We start from the raw sequence: 14733 nt of genomic DNA on the forward strand, positions 1-14733 counted from the left end.
ACTAATGGGTGATCTTGCCGCGTGATTTTTGCCTTAGTTACGCCCCTCCTCTCAGCAGTAGCGTGCAGAACTTGAAGCAGTCTAGCAGGAGGTGCACCGGCGTGCGTGGCAGCCTGCGCCTGCGTGCATTCGTTTCCCGCCCAAGGACCGGCGCAGCGGCTGCGTCCTTGCCACAGCCCTGCCCAGCAATGCCCCACCCCCGGAATGCCCGGCCACGCCCCCGTCGTACCCTGCCCAGCCCCACTGGCGCTACGCCACAGTTTGAATCCCACCACCATGGGAACCTGTTACTAAAAATTTTGGATCCCACCACTGACTAAGGTAAGTGTGGGAAGGGGGAAAGGGGGCACGGGGGGTGCCGCGGGGGGCATGCCATGGAGGGGGGCGGGGAAAGGGGGAGGGGCCTGGGGTGATTTTCCGCACCCCCAGGCATGTGCCCGGTGCACGGCGCACCCCCCCGTCCCCTTGTATCTTCGCCACTGCTCTGCAGCTTTGCAACAGAAGGCTTTCCAAATAAATGGCTGACCCCTACATGGCACCTGGAAAAGTCCCGCAATTGGCTTCTTATCAGTTTCTCCCTGGAGAAGATGGTGACTTGGGGGGGGGGGGGTGGACCCTCAGGCCTTATACCCTGCTGAGGTCCTTCTCAATTCCAAACCCCACCCTCCCTAGACCCCACCCCCACCCCGAATTTCCAAGCATTTCCCAGCCCAGAGCTGGGAACGCTATTTTCAACACAGTCTCAACCGGGATTCCAAGCTTAGCAGCCAACACAGGGGGCGGAGCCCAGAATAGCGTTGCCAATCCCCAGGTGGCGTCTGGAGTCCCCCCGGCCTTCCAACTGATCTGCAGACCCCAAATATCCGTTTCCCTGGAGAAAACGGCTGCTTTGGGGGGCGGACTCTGCAGCGTCAGACTGTGCTGAAGCCCCTCCCCTCCCCAAGCTCCGCCCTCCCCAGGCACCACCCCCAATTTCCAGGCATTTCCCAGCCTGGAGCCGGCCACTCTGCGCCCAGAAACCCACATCTGTCTCTTACCAGTTGACAAGAAGGATCCAAGGATCTGATCATCTGGGCATTTTGGCAGGAGAGGACGGAGCCGGCCAGGCTTAGCATGATGCCCAGGACTGACAGAAGAGTGAAAAAGGTGATCTGGAAAAACAGGGATCCGGTAAATCCATTTGGAGAAATAGGGAAGGGGGGGTCAAAACACATGTCTGGATAGCAGCCGCCCCCCCCCCGGAAAATTTGGGTTGTACCAAAAAACCTGGAAAGAGGAAATGTTAAGAACATAAGAACTAGCCTGCTGGATCAAACCAGAGTCCATCTAGTCCAGCTCTCTGCTACTTGCAGTGGCCCACCAGGTGCCTTTGGGAGCTCACCTGCAGGAGGTGAAAGTAAGGGCCTTCTGCTGCTGCTGCTGCTCCCGAGCACCTGGTCTGCTAAGGCATTTGCAATCTGAGATCAAGGAGGATCAAGATTGGTAGCCATAGATCGACTTCTCCTCCATAAATCTGTCCAAGCCCCTTTTAAAGCTATCCAGGTGAGTGGCCATCACCACCTCCTGTGGCCGCATATTCCAAACACCAATCACACATTGCGTGAAGAAGTGTTTCCTTTTATTAGTCCTAATTCTTCCCCCCAGCATTTTCAATGGATGCCCCCTGGTTCTAGTATTGTGAGAAAGGGAGAGAAATTTCTCTCTGTCCACATTTTCTACCCCAGGCATAATTTTATAGACTTCAATCATATCCCCCCTCAGACGTCTCCTCTCCTAACTAAAGAGCCCCAAACACTGCAGCTTCTCCTCATAAGGAAGGTGCTCCAATCCCTCAACAATTAGTTCTTCCTTTTTACAAGTATTTCTTCATTCAATAGCAAGTTACATCAATCCCAAAATATGAAGATAAAACAATTTATATAACTTTGAACAAATCCATCAGGTAAAAGACTTCCAACTTTAGGGTTGTATGGCTGTGTTCCAGTAGCATGCTACTGGAACAAGGCCATACAACCCGGCAAACCCAAAACACCCTAGTGATTCCGGTCATGAAAGCCTTCAATGGTACACTTCCAACTTTCCTTACAGGGAACTTAAGTTTAACTATCATGCCCATACCATAAAATCTTCTACTCCTTAAAAAAAACACATTAAGACAAAGATAAAGTAGAGTTTTATATGTATTGTTGAAGGCTTTCACGGCCGGAATCACTGGGGTGCTGTGTGGTTTCTGAGCTGTATGGCCGTGTTCTAGCAGCATTCTCTCCTGACGTTTCGCCTGCATCTGTGGCTGGCATATTCAGAGGATCTGATAGTAGGAATGGAAAGCAAGTGGAGTATATATACTGTGAGGTCAAAAGGTGAGGCCCTCTGAATAGAGTAGCCTGGTATGTGAGTCACAAAGAAGTCTGTAGCATGTGAGTAACCTTGCTGTAGCCTGGGAGTAACCTGGGATTGACCTTGCTATCTTCATTGTTACTCCCAGGCTACAGACTTCTTTGTGACTCACATACCAGGCTACTCTATTCAGAGGGCCTCACCTACTATCAGATCCTCTGAAGATGCCAGCCACAGATGCAGGCGAAACGCCAGGAGAGAATGCTGCTACCCCAGAGTTTTATATATTCATGCGATTTTAACTCCGTATTATGTATTCCTGTTCCCTAATCTGCCTTGTCTAATTTTATACCCGAAAGCTATATTCTTATTTTTGAACTTTTGTTCAATATAATCCGTCCCCAGTGTGTCTTCCTTCTTGAAATCTGTAATCCAGTTATCCTCTACATAACTGGTTAGTTTCGCAGATTTGGTTAGTTATATTGTGGGTGTGAGATCAACCATAATGAAAATGGGCAGGTTGCTCAAAGGTTAACATTCCGGTACCTGTGCTAGTGTCTCTAATATTCAATAAACAATATATGCACAGGCCTATTATGGTCTGATAATTTACACCAAGACACCTAGAAGAGGAGGAGGAGGAGGAGGAGAGGAGGAGGAGGCGTAGGAGGAGTTTGTATTTATATCCCCCCTTTCTCTCCTGCAAGGAGACTCAAAGGGGCTTACAATCTCCTTGGCCTTTCCCCCCTCACAACAAACATCCTGTGAGGTAGGTGGGGGTGAGAGAGCTCAGAGAAGCTGTGACTAGCCCAAGGTCACCCAGCTGGCGTGTGTGGGAGTGTACAGGCTAATCAGATAAGCCTCCACAGCTCAAGCGGCAGAGCGGGGAATCAAACCCGGTTCCTCCAGATTAGAATGCACCTGCTCTTAACCACTACACCACTGCTGCTAAACCAAATAGTCCCTCGAAAAATGGCTCACAACAACTTTTTTTGGGAAAATTACAACTAGGTTTCATTCCATTCACTTTGTAATGTTATTATATTGTTTCTGAATTGTGTTTTTGACATCGATTATTTCTTCATGTTACTCAGGGCCACTGTGAAGGTTTCACGAAGTCATTCAACAACCAGGGAATGACAGCCCATGATGTGGATATTGTTCCGGCTAAGTTGTTGTTGTGAGCCCTTTGTAAAGGGGCTAATTGGTTTGCGGATCTGCCCCCCTGCAACTGCACCCCACCCAAACTAAGAACACAGAGGCGTAGCAAGGGGGGAACACGCCTGGTGCGCTGGTGCGTCCTCCGCCCCTGCCCCGCCCCCGGAACGCCCTCACCACACCCCCACAGGGCCATGCGTCCGGTGCATCGCACACACACCTGTCCCCTTGGAGTTACGCCTCTGTAAGAACATAAGAAAGAGCCTGCTGGATCAGACCAGAGTCCATCTAGTCCAGCGCTCTGCTACTTGCAGTGGCCCACCAGGTGCCTTTGGGAGCTCACCTGCAGGAGGTGAAAGCAATGGCCTTCTGCTGCTGCTGCTGCTGCTCCCGAGCACCTGGTCTGCTAAGGCATTTAAGAACATAAGAACGTAAGAAAGAGCCAGCTGGATCAGACCAGAGTCCATCTAGTCCAGCACTCTGCTACTCGCAGTGGCCCACCAGGTGCCTCTGGAAGCTCACGTGCAGGAGGTGAAAGCAATGGCCTTAAGAACATAAGAAAGAGCCTGCTGGATCAGACCAGAGTCCATCTAGTCCAGTACTCTGCTACTCGCAGTGGCCCACCAGGTGCCTTTGGGAGCTCACAGGCAGGATGTGAAAGCAAGGGCCTTCTGCTGCTGCTGCTGCTCCCGAGCACCTGGTCTGCTAAGGCATTTGCAACCTCAGATCAAGGAGGATCAAGATTGGTAGCCATGGGGTTGGGGCAGGGATGCATTTGACTGCTAGCTGCATCCCCAAAGTCAACATGGAGCTCAGGAGCAGGGCCAACTGGGCGTGCCTTGCCCCTGAACTCCACGTGGAGTTTGGGGGCGGCGTGGGTCCATTTGTGGCCGACCTCAGCTCGCGCAGGTCCACCTTTGAACTGGAGGCTTCAAGCTCGCCTCCCCTTGCTGAGGCCAGGATCAACCTGAGCCGCTTGGCTGACCGGTTCCAGCTTTATACTATTGGCTCCCCCCCTGCCCCCCCGCAAGCGCTACCTGACCGTTTGAGAAGATGCCTCCGCCTCTGAAAATAAATAACGCCTTAAAATAATTATTACCCCTAAACACCAAACAAACAAACAGAACTCCTGCCAGATCAAACCGGGGGCCCTTTCAAATATCATTCCTAAGGCTTTCAGACCACTAATAGACCCAATTAAACAGTGGAATTTTGCACTCCTGGTTCTGAAGTAAACTACTCCTGGACATGGAAGTTCCAATAGGAACAGTTAGCATCAGAGTAGCCAATCTCCAAGTGGTACCTGGAGTTATGCTGGAGTTTCAATTAAATTCCAGATAACAGAGATCACCTGTACTGGAAAAAAATGACTGCTTTTGTAACCCCCATGCTCAGAATGGGTTGACCCAGAAAGGGGTGGAGACTCAAAGCAACAGAAGGCTGCAGAGCTCATGTAGTTTGGAGGAGACGAGGCTACCAGACTCGGACCTTGATTTGTATAAGCCCTTAACACCTTGTTAAGGTCACTGCAATCTTGTTGGGAACTACTGGGAAGGTAGTTGTTTATTTTTGCTATGTTGTAAATGTTGGAGTTTATTGTTTCAGGGTTTCTTTTTGTGTTTGTAATGGGTGAGAGTTCTCCTGGAAACCTTCATCATATTGAATCCTGTTCACCAAGCCCTTGGAGTCTTCAGGAGCCAACCCACTTGCAGGAAGAATTGGACTTGGCAATATCAGAAGACTGTAACTAGAAGGACTTGAAAATGCAACCTGAACAGGACCTTGAAGTGTGACGTTAAACGTGGATGTTTGATGTTATATGTGAAGAAAGTAAACCGTTTTGTTTTTAAAATTTGTTGTTGCAAACTCATTCCAAGTTCTGCCCCACAGAACCCACAGATAGAGGTTACACTTTTAGACTTGATACCATCACACCCCTGCTGAGATATCTCTCCTCCTGAAGCCCCGCCCTCCCTGAGGCTCCACCCCCAACCCCCAGAGTTGCCAACTGTAGTACGCCCACTTTGAGAATGAAAAGTTATGCTTACCACTGGAGTGAAAGGTCGCCGCCAGGAAACGATGCCAACAAGACCAGAGAAAGCCAACTAGATGGGGGTACAGACAGAAGTTAGTGCCTCCCGCGGAATGGGTTCAACAAGGAATGGGAGGCCTGGATTCAAATCCCACTCAGCTTTTCTGAGGCCCCTTCCGCACGTGCAGAATAATGAAGAAGAAGAGTTTGGATTTCTATCCCCCTTTTCTCTCCTGCAGGAGACTCAAAGGGGCTGACAATCTCCTTGCCCTCCCCTCCCTCCCCACAACAAACACCCTGTGAGGTGGGTGGGGCTGAGAGAGCTCTGAGAAGCTGTGACTAGCCCAAGGTCACCCCCGCCGGCGTGTGTGGGAGTGCCCAGGCTAATCTGAATTGCCCAGATAAGCCTCCACAGCTCAAGCGGCAGAGCAGGGAATCAAACCCAGTTCCTCCAGATCAGAGTGCACCTGCTCTTAGCCATTACGCCACTGCTGCTCCTTCGATCCACTTTCAATCCACATTCCAAATTATTATGCAGCTGGATTTCACTGTGCAGACGAGCAAAATCCACTTGCAAACGATTGTGGAAGTGGATTGAGAGCGCACTGTTCCCATGATCTCACCTGGAATATTGTGTACAGTTCTGGGCACCGTAATATTGACAAGCTGGAACGGGTCCAGAGGAGGGCAACCAAAATGGTCAAAGGTCTGGAATCCATGCCCTACGAGGAGAGACTTAGGGAGCTGGGCATGTTTAGTTTGGTGAAGAGAAGGTTAAGAGGTGACATGATAGCCATGTTTAGATATTTGAAGGGATATCATGTGGATGAGGGAGCAAGCTTGTTTTCTGCTGCTCCAGAGTCACGGGTTCAAGGTGAAGGAAAAGAGATTCCACCTAAACATCAGGAAAAACTTCCTGACTGTCAGGGCTGTTGGACAGTGGAATGCACTAGAAGAGGAAGAAGAAGAGTTTGGATTTATATCCCCCCTCTCTCTCCTGCAGGAGACTCAAAGGGGCTGACAATCTCCTTGCCCTTCCCCCCTCACAACAAACACCCTGTGAGGTAGGTGGGGCTGAGAGAGCTCCGAGAAGCTGTGACTAGCCCAAGGTCACCCAGCTGGCGTGTGTGGGAGTGCACAGGCTAATCCGAATTCCCCAGATAAGCCTCCATAGCTCAGGTGGCAGAGCGGGGAATCAAACCCGGTTCCTCCAGATTAGATACATGAGCTCTTAACCTCCTACGCCACTGCTGCTCCTATGCCACTACCTGGGAGTGTGGTGGAGTCTCCTTCTTTGGAGGTTTTTAAAGAGAGGCTGGATGGCCATCTGTCAGGAGTGCTTTGATTGTGCGTTCCTGCATTGCAGCGGGTTGGACTTGATGGCCCTTGGGGGTCTCTTCTAATTGCACGTGCAGGAGGGGTCACAGTGAGGACAGACCGCTACCGAGTAAATCGGTGCAGGATACGTCAAGGAGGCGATGCCACAATAGCGTGGGGAGAGTCTAGTACGAAATTTAGAGCAGCGCATCTTGTTTTCCTCCAAGAAATGCTGAAGGGTACGGTCAGGAGCCGCCGATCTTTTTTCACTCTGACTCGAAATGTCGCTTGTATTATTTATGCAAACCACTCTGTGCTTTGGAAAGCGAAAGCCTGAAATAACACTGCAGAACTCACTGCCGGAAAGCCCCGGTGTTGGTTTACATAAAGAATTACACAATTTGTGGAGGAGGAGGAGGAGGAGGAGGAGGCCTATCAGTGCCTGTGAGCCATAGCAGCTGCTAAAATGGAACATCTGTGGCCAGAGGCAGTCTACCCCCTCAATACCAGACATAAGTGACCATTCTATATAACCACTGTATGTAACCATTATATATACTGGTATATACCATTATATATACTGGTATATACCATTATATATACCGCAGTGGCGTAGGAGGTTAAGAGCTCGTGTATCTAATCTGGAGGAACCGGGTTTGATTCCCCGCTCTGCCACCTGAGCTGTGGAGGCTTATCTGGGGAATTCAGATTAGCCTGTGCACTCCCAACACACGCCAGCTGGGTGACCTTGGGCTAGTCACAGTTCTTCGGAGCTCTCTTAGCTCCACCCACCTCACAGGGTGTTTGTTGTGACGGGGGAAGGGCAAGGAGATTGTCAGCCCCTTTGAGTCTCCTGCAGGAGAGAGAGGGGGGATATATATCCAAACTCTTCTTCTTCTTCTTCTTCTTGTTTTTTTCGGATACAGCTTTGGCCAAGAGATTATACGCTTATAGATGTGCTATAGCAGGACACAAAGAGCCTTTAGCTATTATAATGCAAAAGCAGCCTTTCAAGATCCAACTAAGGTCTATCAAATCTGGCATCTTCTTTCTAACCAGCTAGAGGCGGCAGGAAATGCTTTCACGCTGGGCAGGAAGCCAACTGCTCTCCTGTATCCCCCAACTGGCAGTTGGAGATATACTACCTCTGCACATGGAAGTTCTGTTCTCCAGCTATACAGCTGCTACTCTACAACCACCTTGGGCAGAATGATGGGGTATCAATTGGGTAAATCATAAATATACCAGAGGGGCATGTTATGGTTTTATCTGTGCCTTGCATTCAAAAGATCCATCTGTCCAGCAATTTGTTTCTATCGTCTGTGTTGGAAGCCCTTGCGCAGGGCATGAAGGCAACAATCATCCTGCACGGCTGATCTGCAGCATCTGGGATTCAAAGATAGACTGCTCCTGTACATGGAGGTTCCTTATAGCCTTTCATGGTTAATAGGGGTTTTTCAGGCAGATGTACTCTGGGAGGGTGTTAGGGGGTAGAGGAAGGTGTTAGACGTCAACGTGACTTTTTGGCTTGAATGTCTCAAATCCGCATTAAATGTTTCCTTATTAAGCCTCGTCACTTTAAAATAAATCTGTATTTTGCAATGGGTATTTCAATACACTGAGGGAAGAAGAAGAAGAAGAAGAGTTTGGATTTATATCCCCCCTTTCTCTCCGTGTAGGAGACTCAAAGGGGCTGACAATCTCCTTGCCCTTCCCCCCTCACAACAAACACCCTGTGAGGTAGGTGGGGCTGAGAGAGCGAGAAGCTGTGACTAGCCCAAGGTCACCCAGCTGGCGTGTGTGGGAGTGTACAGGCTAATCTGAATTCCCCAGATAAGCCTCCACGGCAGAGCTCAAGCAGCAGAGCTGGGAATCAAACCCAGTTCCTCCAGATTAGATACACGAGCTCTTAACCTCCTACGCCACTGCTGCTCCTGTTTAGAAAACCCCTAAACAAACCGGTTTCATTGTAGATCTTGTTAGAAATAAAGTTTTGGGGAAAGATTATTGGTGTCACCTATCTCTGAAATATCCTGGGAAAAAATATTTTCGGATCTCCGTGCATCAAACTTCTAAACCAACATTTTAAAGTTATGGACCACTGGAGTCAATATCATTGACTGAGATTTTATCAGTTCTAGGATGGGAGTCTACTATGGTGTACCTTAACGGGCAAATACAACTGTATTTTTTCTGTTTTCTTTTTTTATTATAGAATATATGGATGAAATCTGCTACATGTATATGAGCCTGGATTTGAAATGTTGATTTTAATCGCCTGTAAAACCACAGTGCCATATTTTCAAGGATCAGCAACAGAACAGATTTCCAAATCAACACGCAGTGCCTGTAGGATACAGTGGTGAGCATATCAGACTAGGGAAAGCCAGGTTTGAATCCCCCCTCAGGCAAGAAACTGATTGGATAATCTTAGGCTGTCGATTCTCTCAGCCTGGCCTACCTCTCTGAGTGGTTGTGAAGGAAGGAAAAACTCACAAGATTCCTCTGCTTGAAGGAACAGCATAGATAAAAGCACATGAGAAATATGAGAAAACACACGAGAGACTTAGGGAGCTGGGTATATTGAGTTTGGTGAAGAGAAGAAGAAGAAGAAGAAGAAGAAGAAGAAGAAGAAGAAGAAGAAGAAGAAGAAGAAGAAGAAGAAGAAGAGGAGGAGGAGGAGGAGGAGGAGGAGGAGGAGGAGGAGGAGGAGGAGGAGGAGGAGGAGGAGGAGGAGGAGGAGGAGGAGGAGGAGGAGGAGTTTGGATTTATATCCCCCCTTTCTCTCCTGTAGGAGACTCAAAGGGGCTGACAATCTCCTTGCCCTTCCCCCCTCACAACAAACACCCTGTGAGGTAGGTGGGGCTGAGAGAGCTCCAAGAAGCTGTGACTAGCCCAAGGTCACCCAGCTGGCGTGTGTGGGAGTGTACAGGCTAATCTGAATTCCCCAGCTAAGCCTCCACAGCTCAGGCAGCAGAGCTGGGAATCAAACCCGGTTTCTCCAGATCAGAGCGCACCTGCTCTTAGCCACTACGCCACTGCTGCTCCAGGTTAAGAGGTGACATGACAGCCATGTTTAGATATCTGAAGGGATGTCATGTTGGTGAGGGAGCAAGCTTGTTTTCCGCTGCTCCAGAGACTAGGACCAGGAGTCATGGGTTCAAGGTGAAGGAAAAGAGATTCCACCTAAACATCAGGAAGAACTTCCTGACAATCAGGGCTGTTCGACTGTGGAATCCGCTCAGAGTGTGGTGGAGTCTCCTTCTCGGGAGTTTTTTAAAGAGAGGCTGGATGTCCATCTGTCAGGATAACTTTGATTGGGCATTCCTGCATTGCAGCGGGTTGGGCTGGATGGCCCCTGGGGGTCTCTTCCCACTCTATGATTCTATAACACAGGCCAAGGGGCAACATCTGTCCACCTGGTTCAGGAGGGCTTACATCAGAGGTGGGATCCAGCAGGTTCTCACCAGTTCCCGAGAGTGGGTTACTAATTATTTGTGTGTGCCGAGAGGGGGTTACTAATTGGGTCTGCTTTTCCATTAGAAATTCCATTCGGTCCAAAAATCATAAAATCCTGTTGCTTCCTATGTGGCTGGTTAGCGAAGGTAGAAAACGGGATAATTCTCCCTGTTGGGCTGTTTTAAAAACATGTTTTAGAAATATGGTCAAGTTCCTTGTTTAAGGAAAGTATCCTTCTTTTGATTTCTAGAAACAAAATTAAGTATGTGAAAGTATTAAGTATTTGACAGGCAGTCAATTCGAGGAGAAGTAGTTGTTTCTGTTGGCAGTAGACGATAGGACTTGCTAGAATGAGTTTAAATTATGGACAGAAAGGTACCAGCTGGAAATTAGGAACTTTTTTTTTACAGTAAGAGTTTTTTACAGTAACAGAGAAATTATTAATGCCCCGCCCCCGGAATGCCCGGCCACGCCCCCATTGTGCCCCGCCCAGCCCCATTGGCGCTACGCCACTGTTTGAATCCCACCACCATGGGAACCTGTTACTAAAATTTTTGGATCCCACCACTGGCCTACATGATCTCCCTTCCTCCATTTTATCCTCACTACAACCCTACGAAGTAGGCGAGAAAAAAATTGCCCCAAAGCCAGTTGTATGTTTTAAGTTTTACGGCTGAGTGGGGGATTCGAACGAGGGTCCCAGCCCAACCCTCTAATCCTTTACCTCCCAGAGCGGGTCAACCGGAGTGACGTTCCCACCAACCACGCCAGCCCCTTGGAGCGGACTCACCGGAAAGCCAGCCCAGATGGGGCAAGAATTGGCATTCCCACCAACCACGCCAGCCCCTCGGAGCGGACTCACCGGAAAGCCAGCCCAGATGGGGCAAGAATTGCGGATGCTTTGCCCAGGGACGATGGTGGTCACCAGGAGGCTGAAGGTGACGATGAGGACCCCCAAGACCATCTGGATGAACCCCAAGAGAAGAATGGCCTGCAGCCAGGCGCGCTGGACCCGCAGGTGGGTAAAGCTGTGCGAGGTGTGGCCAGTCAGGGAGTAGCTGGAGTCGCTTCGCGAGGGCATGACGTTGCCCCGGGAAAGGGAGGCAAGACCGGCCCCGAGAAGAGCCAGCGGGACAGGTTCAGTTCTGGAGAAGAAGAGGATCCGGCAGACCCCCCGCTCTGAAGGCAGAGCTCAGCTCCGGCCGGGCTCCAATCGAGGCAAAGAACCAAACATTTGATTCGTTTACTTCTGCTCCGCACAATGAAAAATCTTGGCTCGTTGGCCCCGTCTAAGTTCAGGTGCTAAGTTCAGGTACATCCTGAGAAGTTGGGTTTTGTACCGCACAGTCCACAGCTATTGCCCTGGAAGACGTAATCTTTGCGAGAACTCGGATTTTTTTCACTGGACGGTCCACAGTTTCGCCCTGGGAGGCACCTCTCTGAGCGTGTGCAGAGTTTTTCTTTCCTGAGTAATCCCAGCCAGTCTGTGCATGGCTGGGACAGGGAGCGCGAAGTATCCCAGGTGAGAAAGTTGGGGCCTTATCCGGGCATGTTTGAGCCCCAGGGCCCTGCAGAAATTAACTTCCAAAGGAGTGGTTTCGCTGATGACCTGTCCAAAAAGCCGACGGGCTTCGTCTGCCCGGAGACCCGCGGTCCGGGCTGTGACCCATCAACCCTTTGCATCAGGGTAGCCCCAAAATCTAGAAACTAAAACAGCACCCTAACGTTCCGTCTCCACACCCCCAAAGAGCGGTCGCGGGGAACCCGTCAGAACTCCCCCGGAGTCAAACGTGAGGACGCAGCCTCAGCGAGCTCAAAAGACAGGAATCGCACGCCACCCCTGCAGTGCGACCCTTTCCACATTCCATGTGCAGAACTGTGAAAGCAGACAATAAAACCTTGTCCACAAATCCACCCTTTGGGCAGCCAGGCCCAGGACGAAGCGGCCCGGTCAAAAAAGCATTCGCTGATGTGCGTTGAATTATCTCGGCGATGGGCTGTGTGCTTCGGCTCCCGGACTTTGGACCGATGCTGGAGTAAGGGATAGAGCAGTTGGACCCGGATTCCCTACCCTTCTCCACTGCCGGGCTCAGCACTGCTGCCAGGAATCGAGGAACCGGGTGCAGGGGTGGCGCATTCGCAGAGCCAAGTTTGCTCGAGGTTTGTTCCCATGTAGCTGGAGGGGGAAGGGAATCACAGCGACATCACTGAGCGGCCGATGGTCCAATCTGACGAAGTAGAAATACGAAGTGATTCCCGGACAGGTGATGGATTCCCAGATGGCGGCGGCGCTCCTGGCGTGGATGCCCGCCACATCCTGCGATGGCCCTTTCCGGCGCTGGCAGACAGACAGGGGAAGGAGAAGATGTCCGGACTCTCTCCCCCAACCCCCCAGAGGTCTCTAAACGAACCGCTGGCAGCTCAGCCAGGCTCTGCAGCAAGAAACCCAAACGGGATGGCGGGGGCAAGGGGTGGGTGAGGCAGAAGGCGGGCAGCGGCCTGGCCGGGCACGGGGAGCCGACCCCGGAGTGCCAACGTCACCCAGGGGAAGTCGAGGGGTCCCAGAAGCCGTCGGAAGTACAGTTCCCAAAAGAGGAGGGTCCAGAAACGCAGGGGGTCCAGAGGAGGTCCTGGAAACGATTCGGGAACCAGAGGCCGGAACTCCAAGGGGTCTGAAAGACAGAAGGATCCCAAAAGGGCCCCCCAAAGCCCACACTAAGTGGGGGGCAGAGCAGCCAGGCGACCCCCAGGACAGCTCTGCCTCGGAAGCAGGGGCCAGCCACACACCATTGGCACAAGTGGGGTACGGTTTGGAAGCAGGTGGGGCTGGCTCTGCCCCCTTCCTCGAAAGTTTGGCTTGGGGGGCACCCCTTCCGTCCGGGGGGCACGCGGAAACTGCCCCCCTCTGGCTCCCCTTCGGACCAGCTCCTTCCTGCAGGGGATGGGACCAATCCCCCACCAGGCTTGCGCTCCCCCCTTCTCACCTTTCAACCCCCCCAACTTCCCCTCCCCCCCCCACAGTAATGGGAGAAGCAGCAGCTGCTGCAACCTTACCGGGGAGGAGTCTGCCCTTCCCAGCAGCAGGGATGTTCCAGGCGCCGCCTCCCCCTGCCTGACGCCCGTATCCCTCTCTGGAGGATGCTCGGGCTGGTCCTGATGTTGCAGGGAAGAAGGGCATGCCCCCCCTGCTGCTGCAATGCACCTTGGGAGTTGTAGTTCCCCTAAATAGAAAGGCTGAGCCAGGAACTGTATGGGTACGAGAAGAAGTAAAAATCGCTCTGCCCGTCTGAAAAGAATCATAATAATCAAGGCAGGTGTACAACAGGTACTGTCACAAATATTACACCATGCATACTCCAACTCACTAGGTGAGTATCATTTTAACGTTATCTTACTATCACAAATATACAAAAAATGTTTAGTAAGTACACCGTCAGGTATGGCTATAAAACCCCTAGATTAGGTTTTTATTTCGGCAGTCCTTTGTCAAGCCAATAATTGTTGTACAAAGTATTCTTTTTCTTACTCCTCTAGGAGCACAACTGTTTTTTCTTACACTAGATAGTTTCCAAACTGAATTTCCAAACTGAGCTCTCACATGAGGTCCTGATATCCAGACAGAAGGACTATTTAAAGAAGACCCATTCAAGTGAAACTTGAAATTCAGCTTGGAAACTATCTCTCAGAGTTCTCTCAGAACTCTATCAGCCCTACTGACCTCACAAGGTGCTCATTATCGGGGTGGGGGTGGGGGATTATAAGCCGTTTTGGGACTCCTTAAAAGTAGAGAAAACGAAGGATATAAAAACCAACTCTTCTTCTGCCAGTAATACCAGCCTTTTGAAGCACAACGGTAGCTCTCCCATCCCACTTAAAAGAAGAAGAAGAAGAAGAAGAAGAAGAAGAAGAAGAAGAAGAAGAAGAAGAAGAAGAAGAAGAAGAAGAAGAAGAAGAGGAGGAGGAGGAGGAGGAGGAGGAGTAAGAGGAGTAAGAGGAGTTTGGATTTATATCCCCCCTTTCTCTCCTGCAGGAGACTCAAAGGGGCTGACAATCTCCTTGCCCTTCCCCCCTCACAACAAACACCCTGCGAGGTGGGTGGGGCTGAGAGAGCTCCGAGAAGCTGTGACTAGCCCAAGGTCACCCAGCTGGCGTGTGTGGGAGTGCACAGGCTAATCTGAATTCCCCAGAGAAGCCTCCACAGCTCAAGCGGTAGAGCTGGGAATCAAACCCGGTTCCTCCAGATCAGAGTGCCCCTGCTCTTAGCCACTGCTCTTAGCCACTACACCACTGCTGCTCCTGTTCAGAAGAAGAGGAGGAGGAGGTGGTGGTGGTGGTGGGTTTATATCCCCCCTTTCTCTCCTGTAAGGAGACTCAAAGGGGCTGACAATCTCCTTTCTCTCCCCCCCACAACAAACATCCAGTGGGGCTGA

General features: G+C 50.7%; 1 protein-coding gene across 1 annotated transcript in view; it reads right to left on the reverse strand.

The window, feature by feature from the left end:
* LOC125436544 (protein FAM189B-like) overlaps positions 1 to 13462 on the reverse strand; it is a 15479-nt gene extending 2017 nt beyond the window's left edge. Inside the window, exons 1-4 of the mRNA XM_048503650.1 lie at positions 13358 to 13462; positions 11166 to 12975; positions 5544 to 5600; positions 1038 to 1151 (exon numbers count right to left, since the gene is read on the reverse strand). Coding sequence (XP_048359607.1) covers positions 1038 to 1151; positions 5544 to 5600; positions 11166 to 11384 — 390 coding nt within the window. The 5' untranslated portion in view covers positions 11385 to 12975; positions 13358 to 13462. The remainder of the gene's footprint in view (positions 1 to 1037; positions 1152 to 5543; positions 5601 to 11165; positions 12976 to 13357) is intronic.
* Between the last annotated feature and the right edge of the window lie 1271 nt (positions 13463 to 14733).

Source organism: Sphaerodactylus townsendi, linkage group LG01 (genome assembly GCF_021028975.2).
Source record: "Sphaerodactylus townsendi isolate TG3544 linkage group LG01, MPM_Stown_v2.3, whole genome shotgun sequence".
NCBI classification, from domain to species: domain Eukaryota; kingdom Metazoa; phylum Chordata; class Lepidosauria; order Squamata; family Sphaerodactylidae; genus Sphaerodactylus; species Sphaerodactylus townsendi.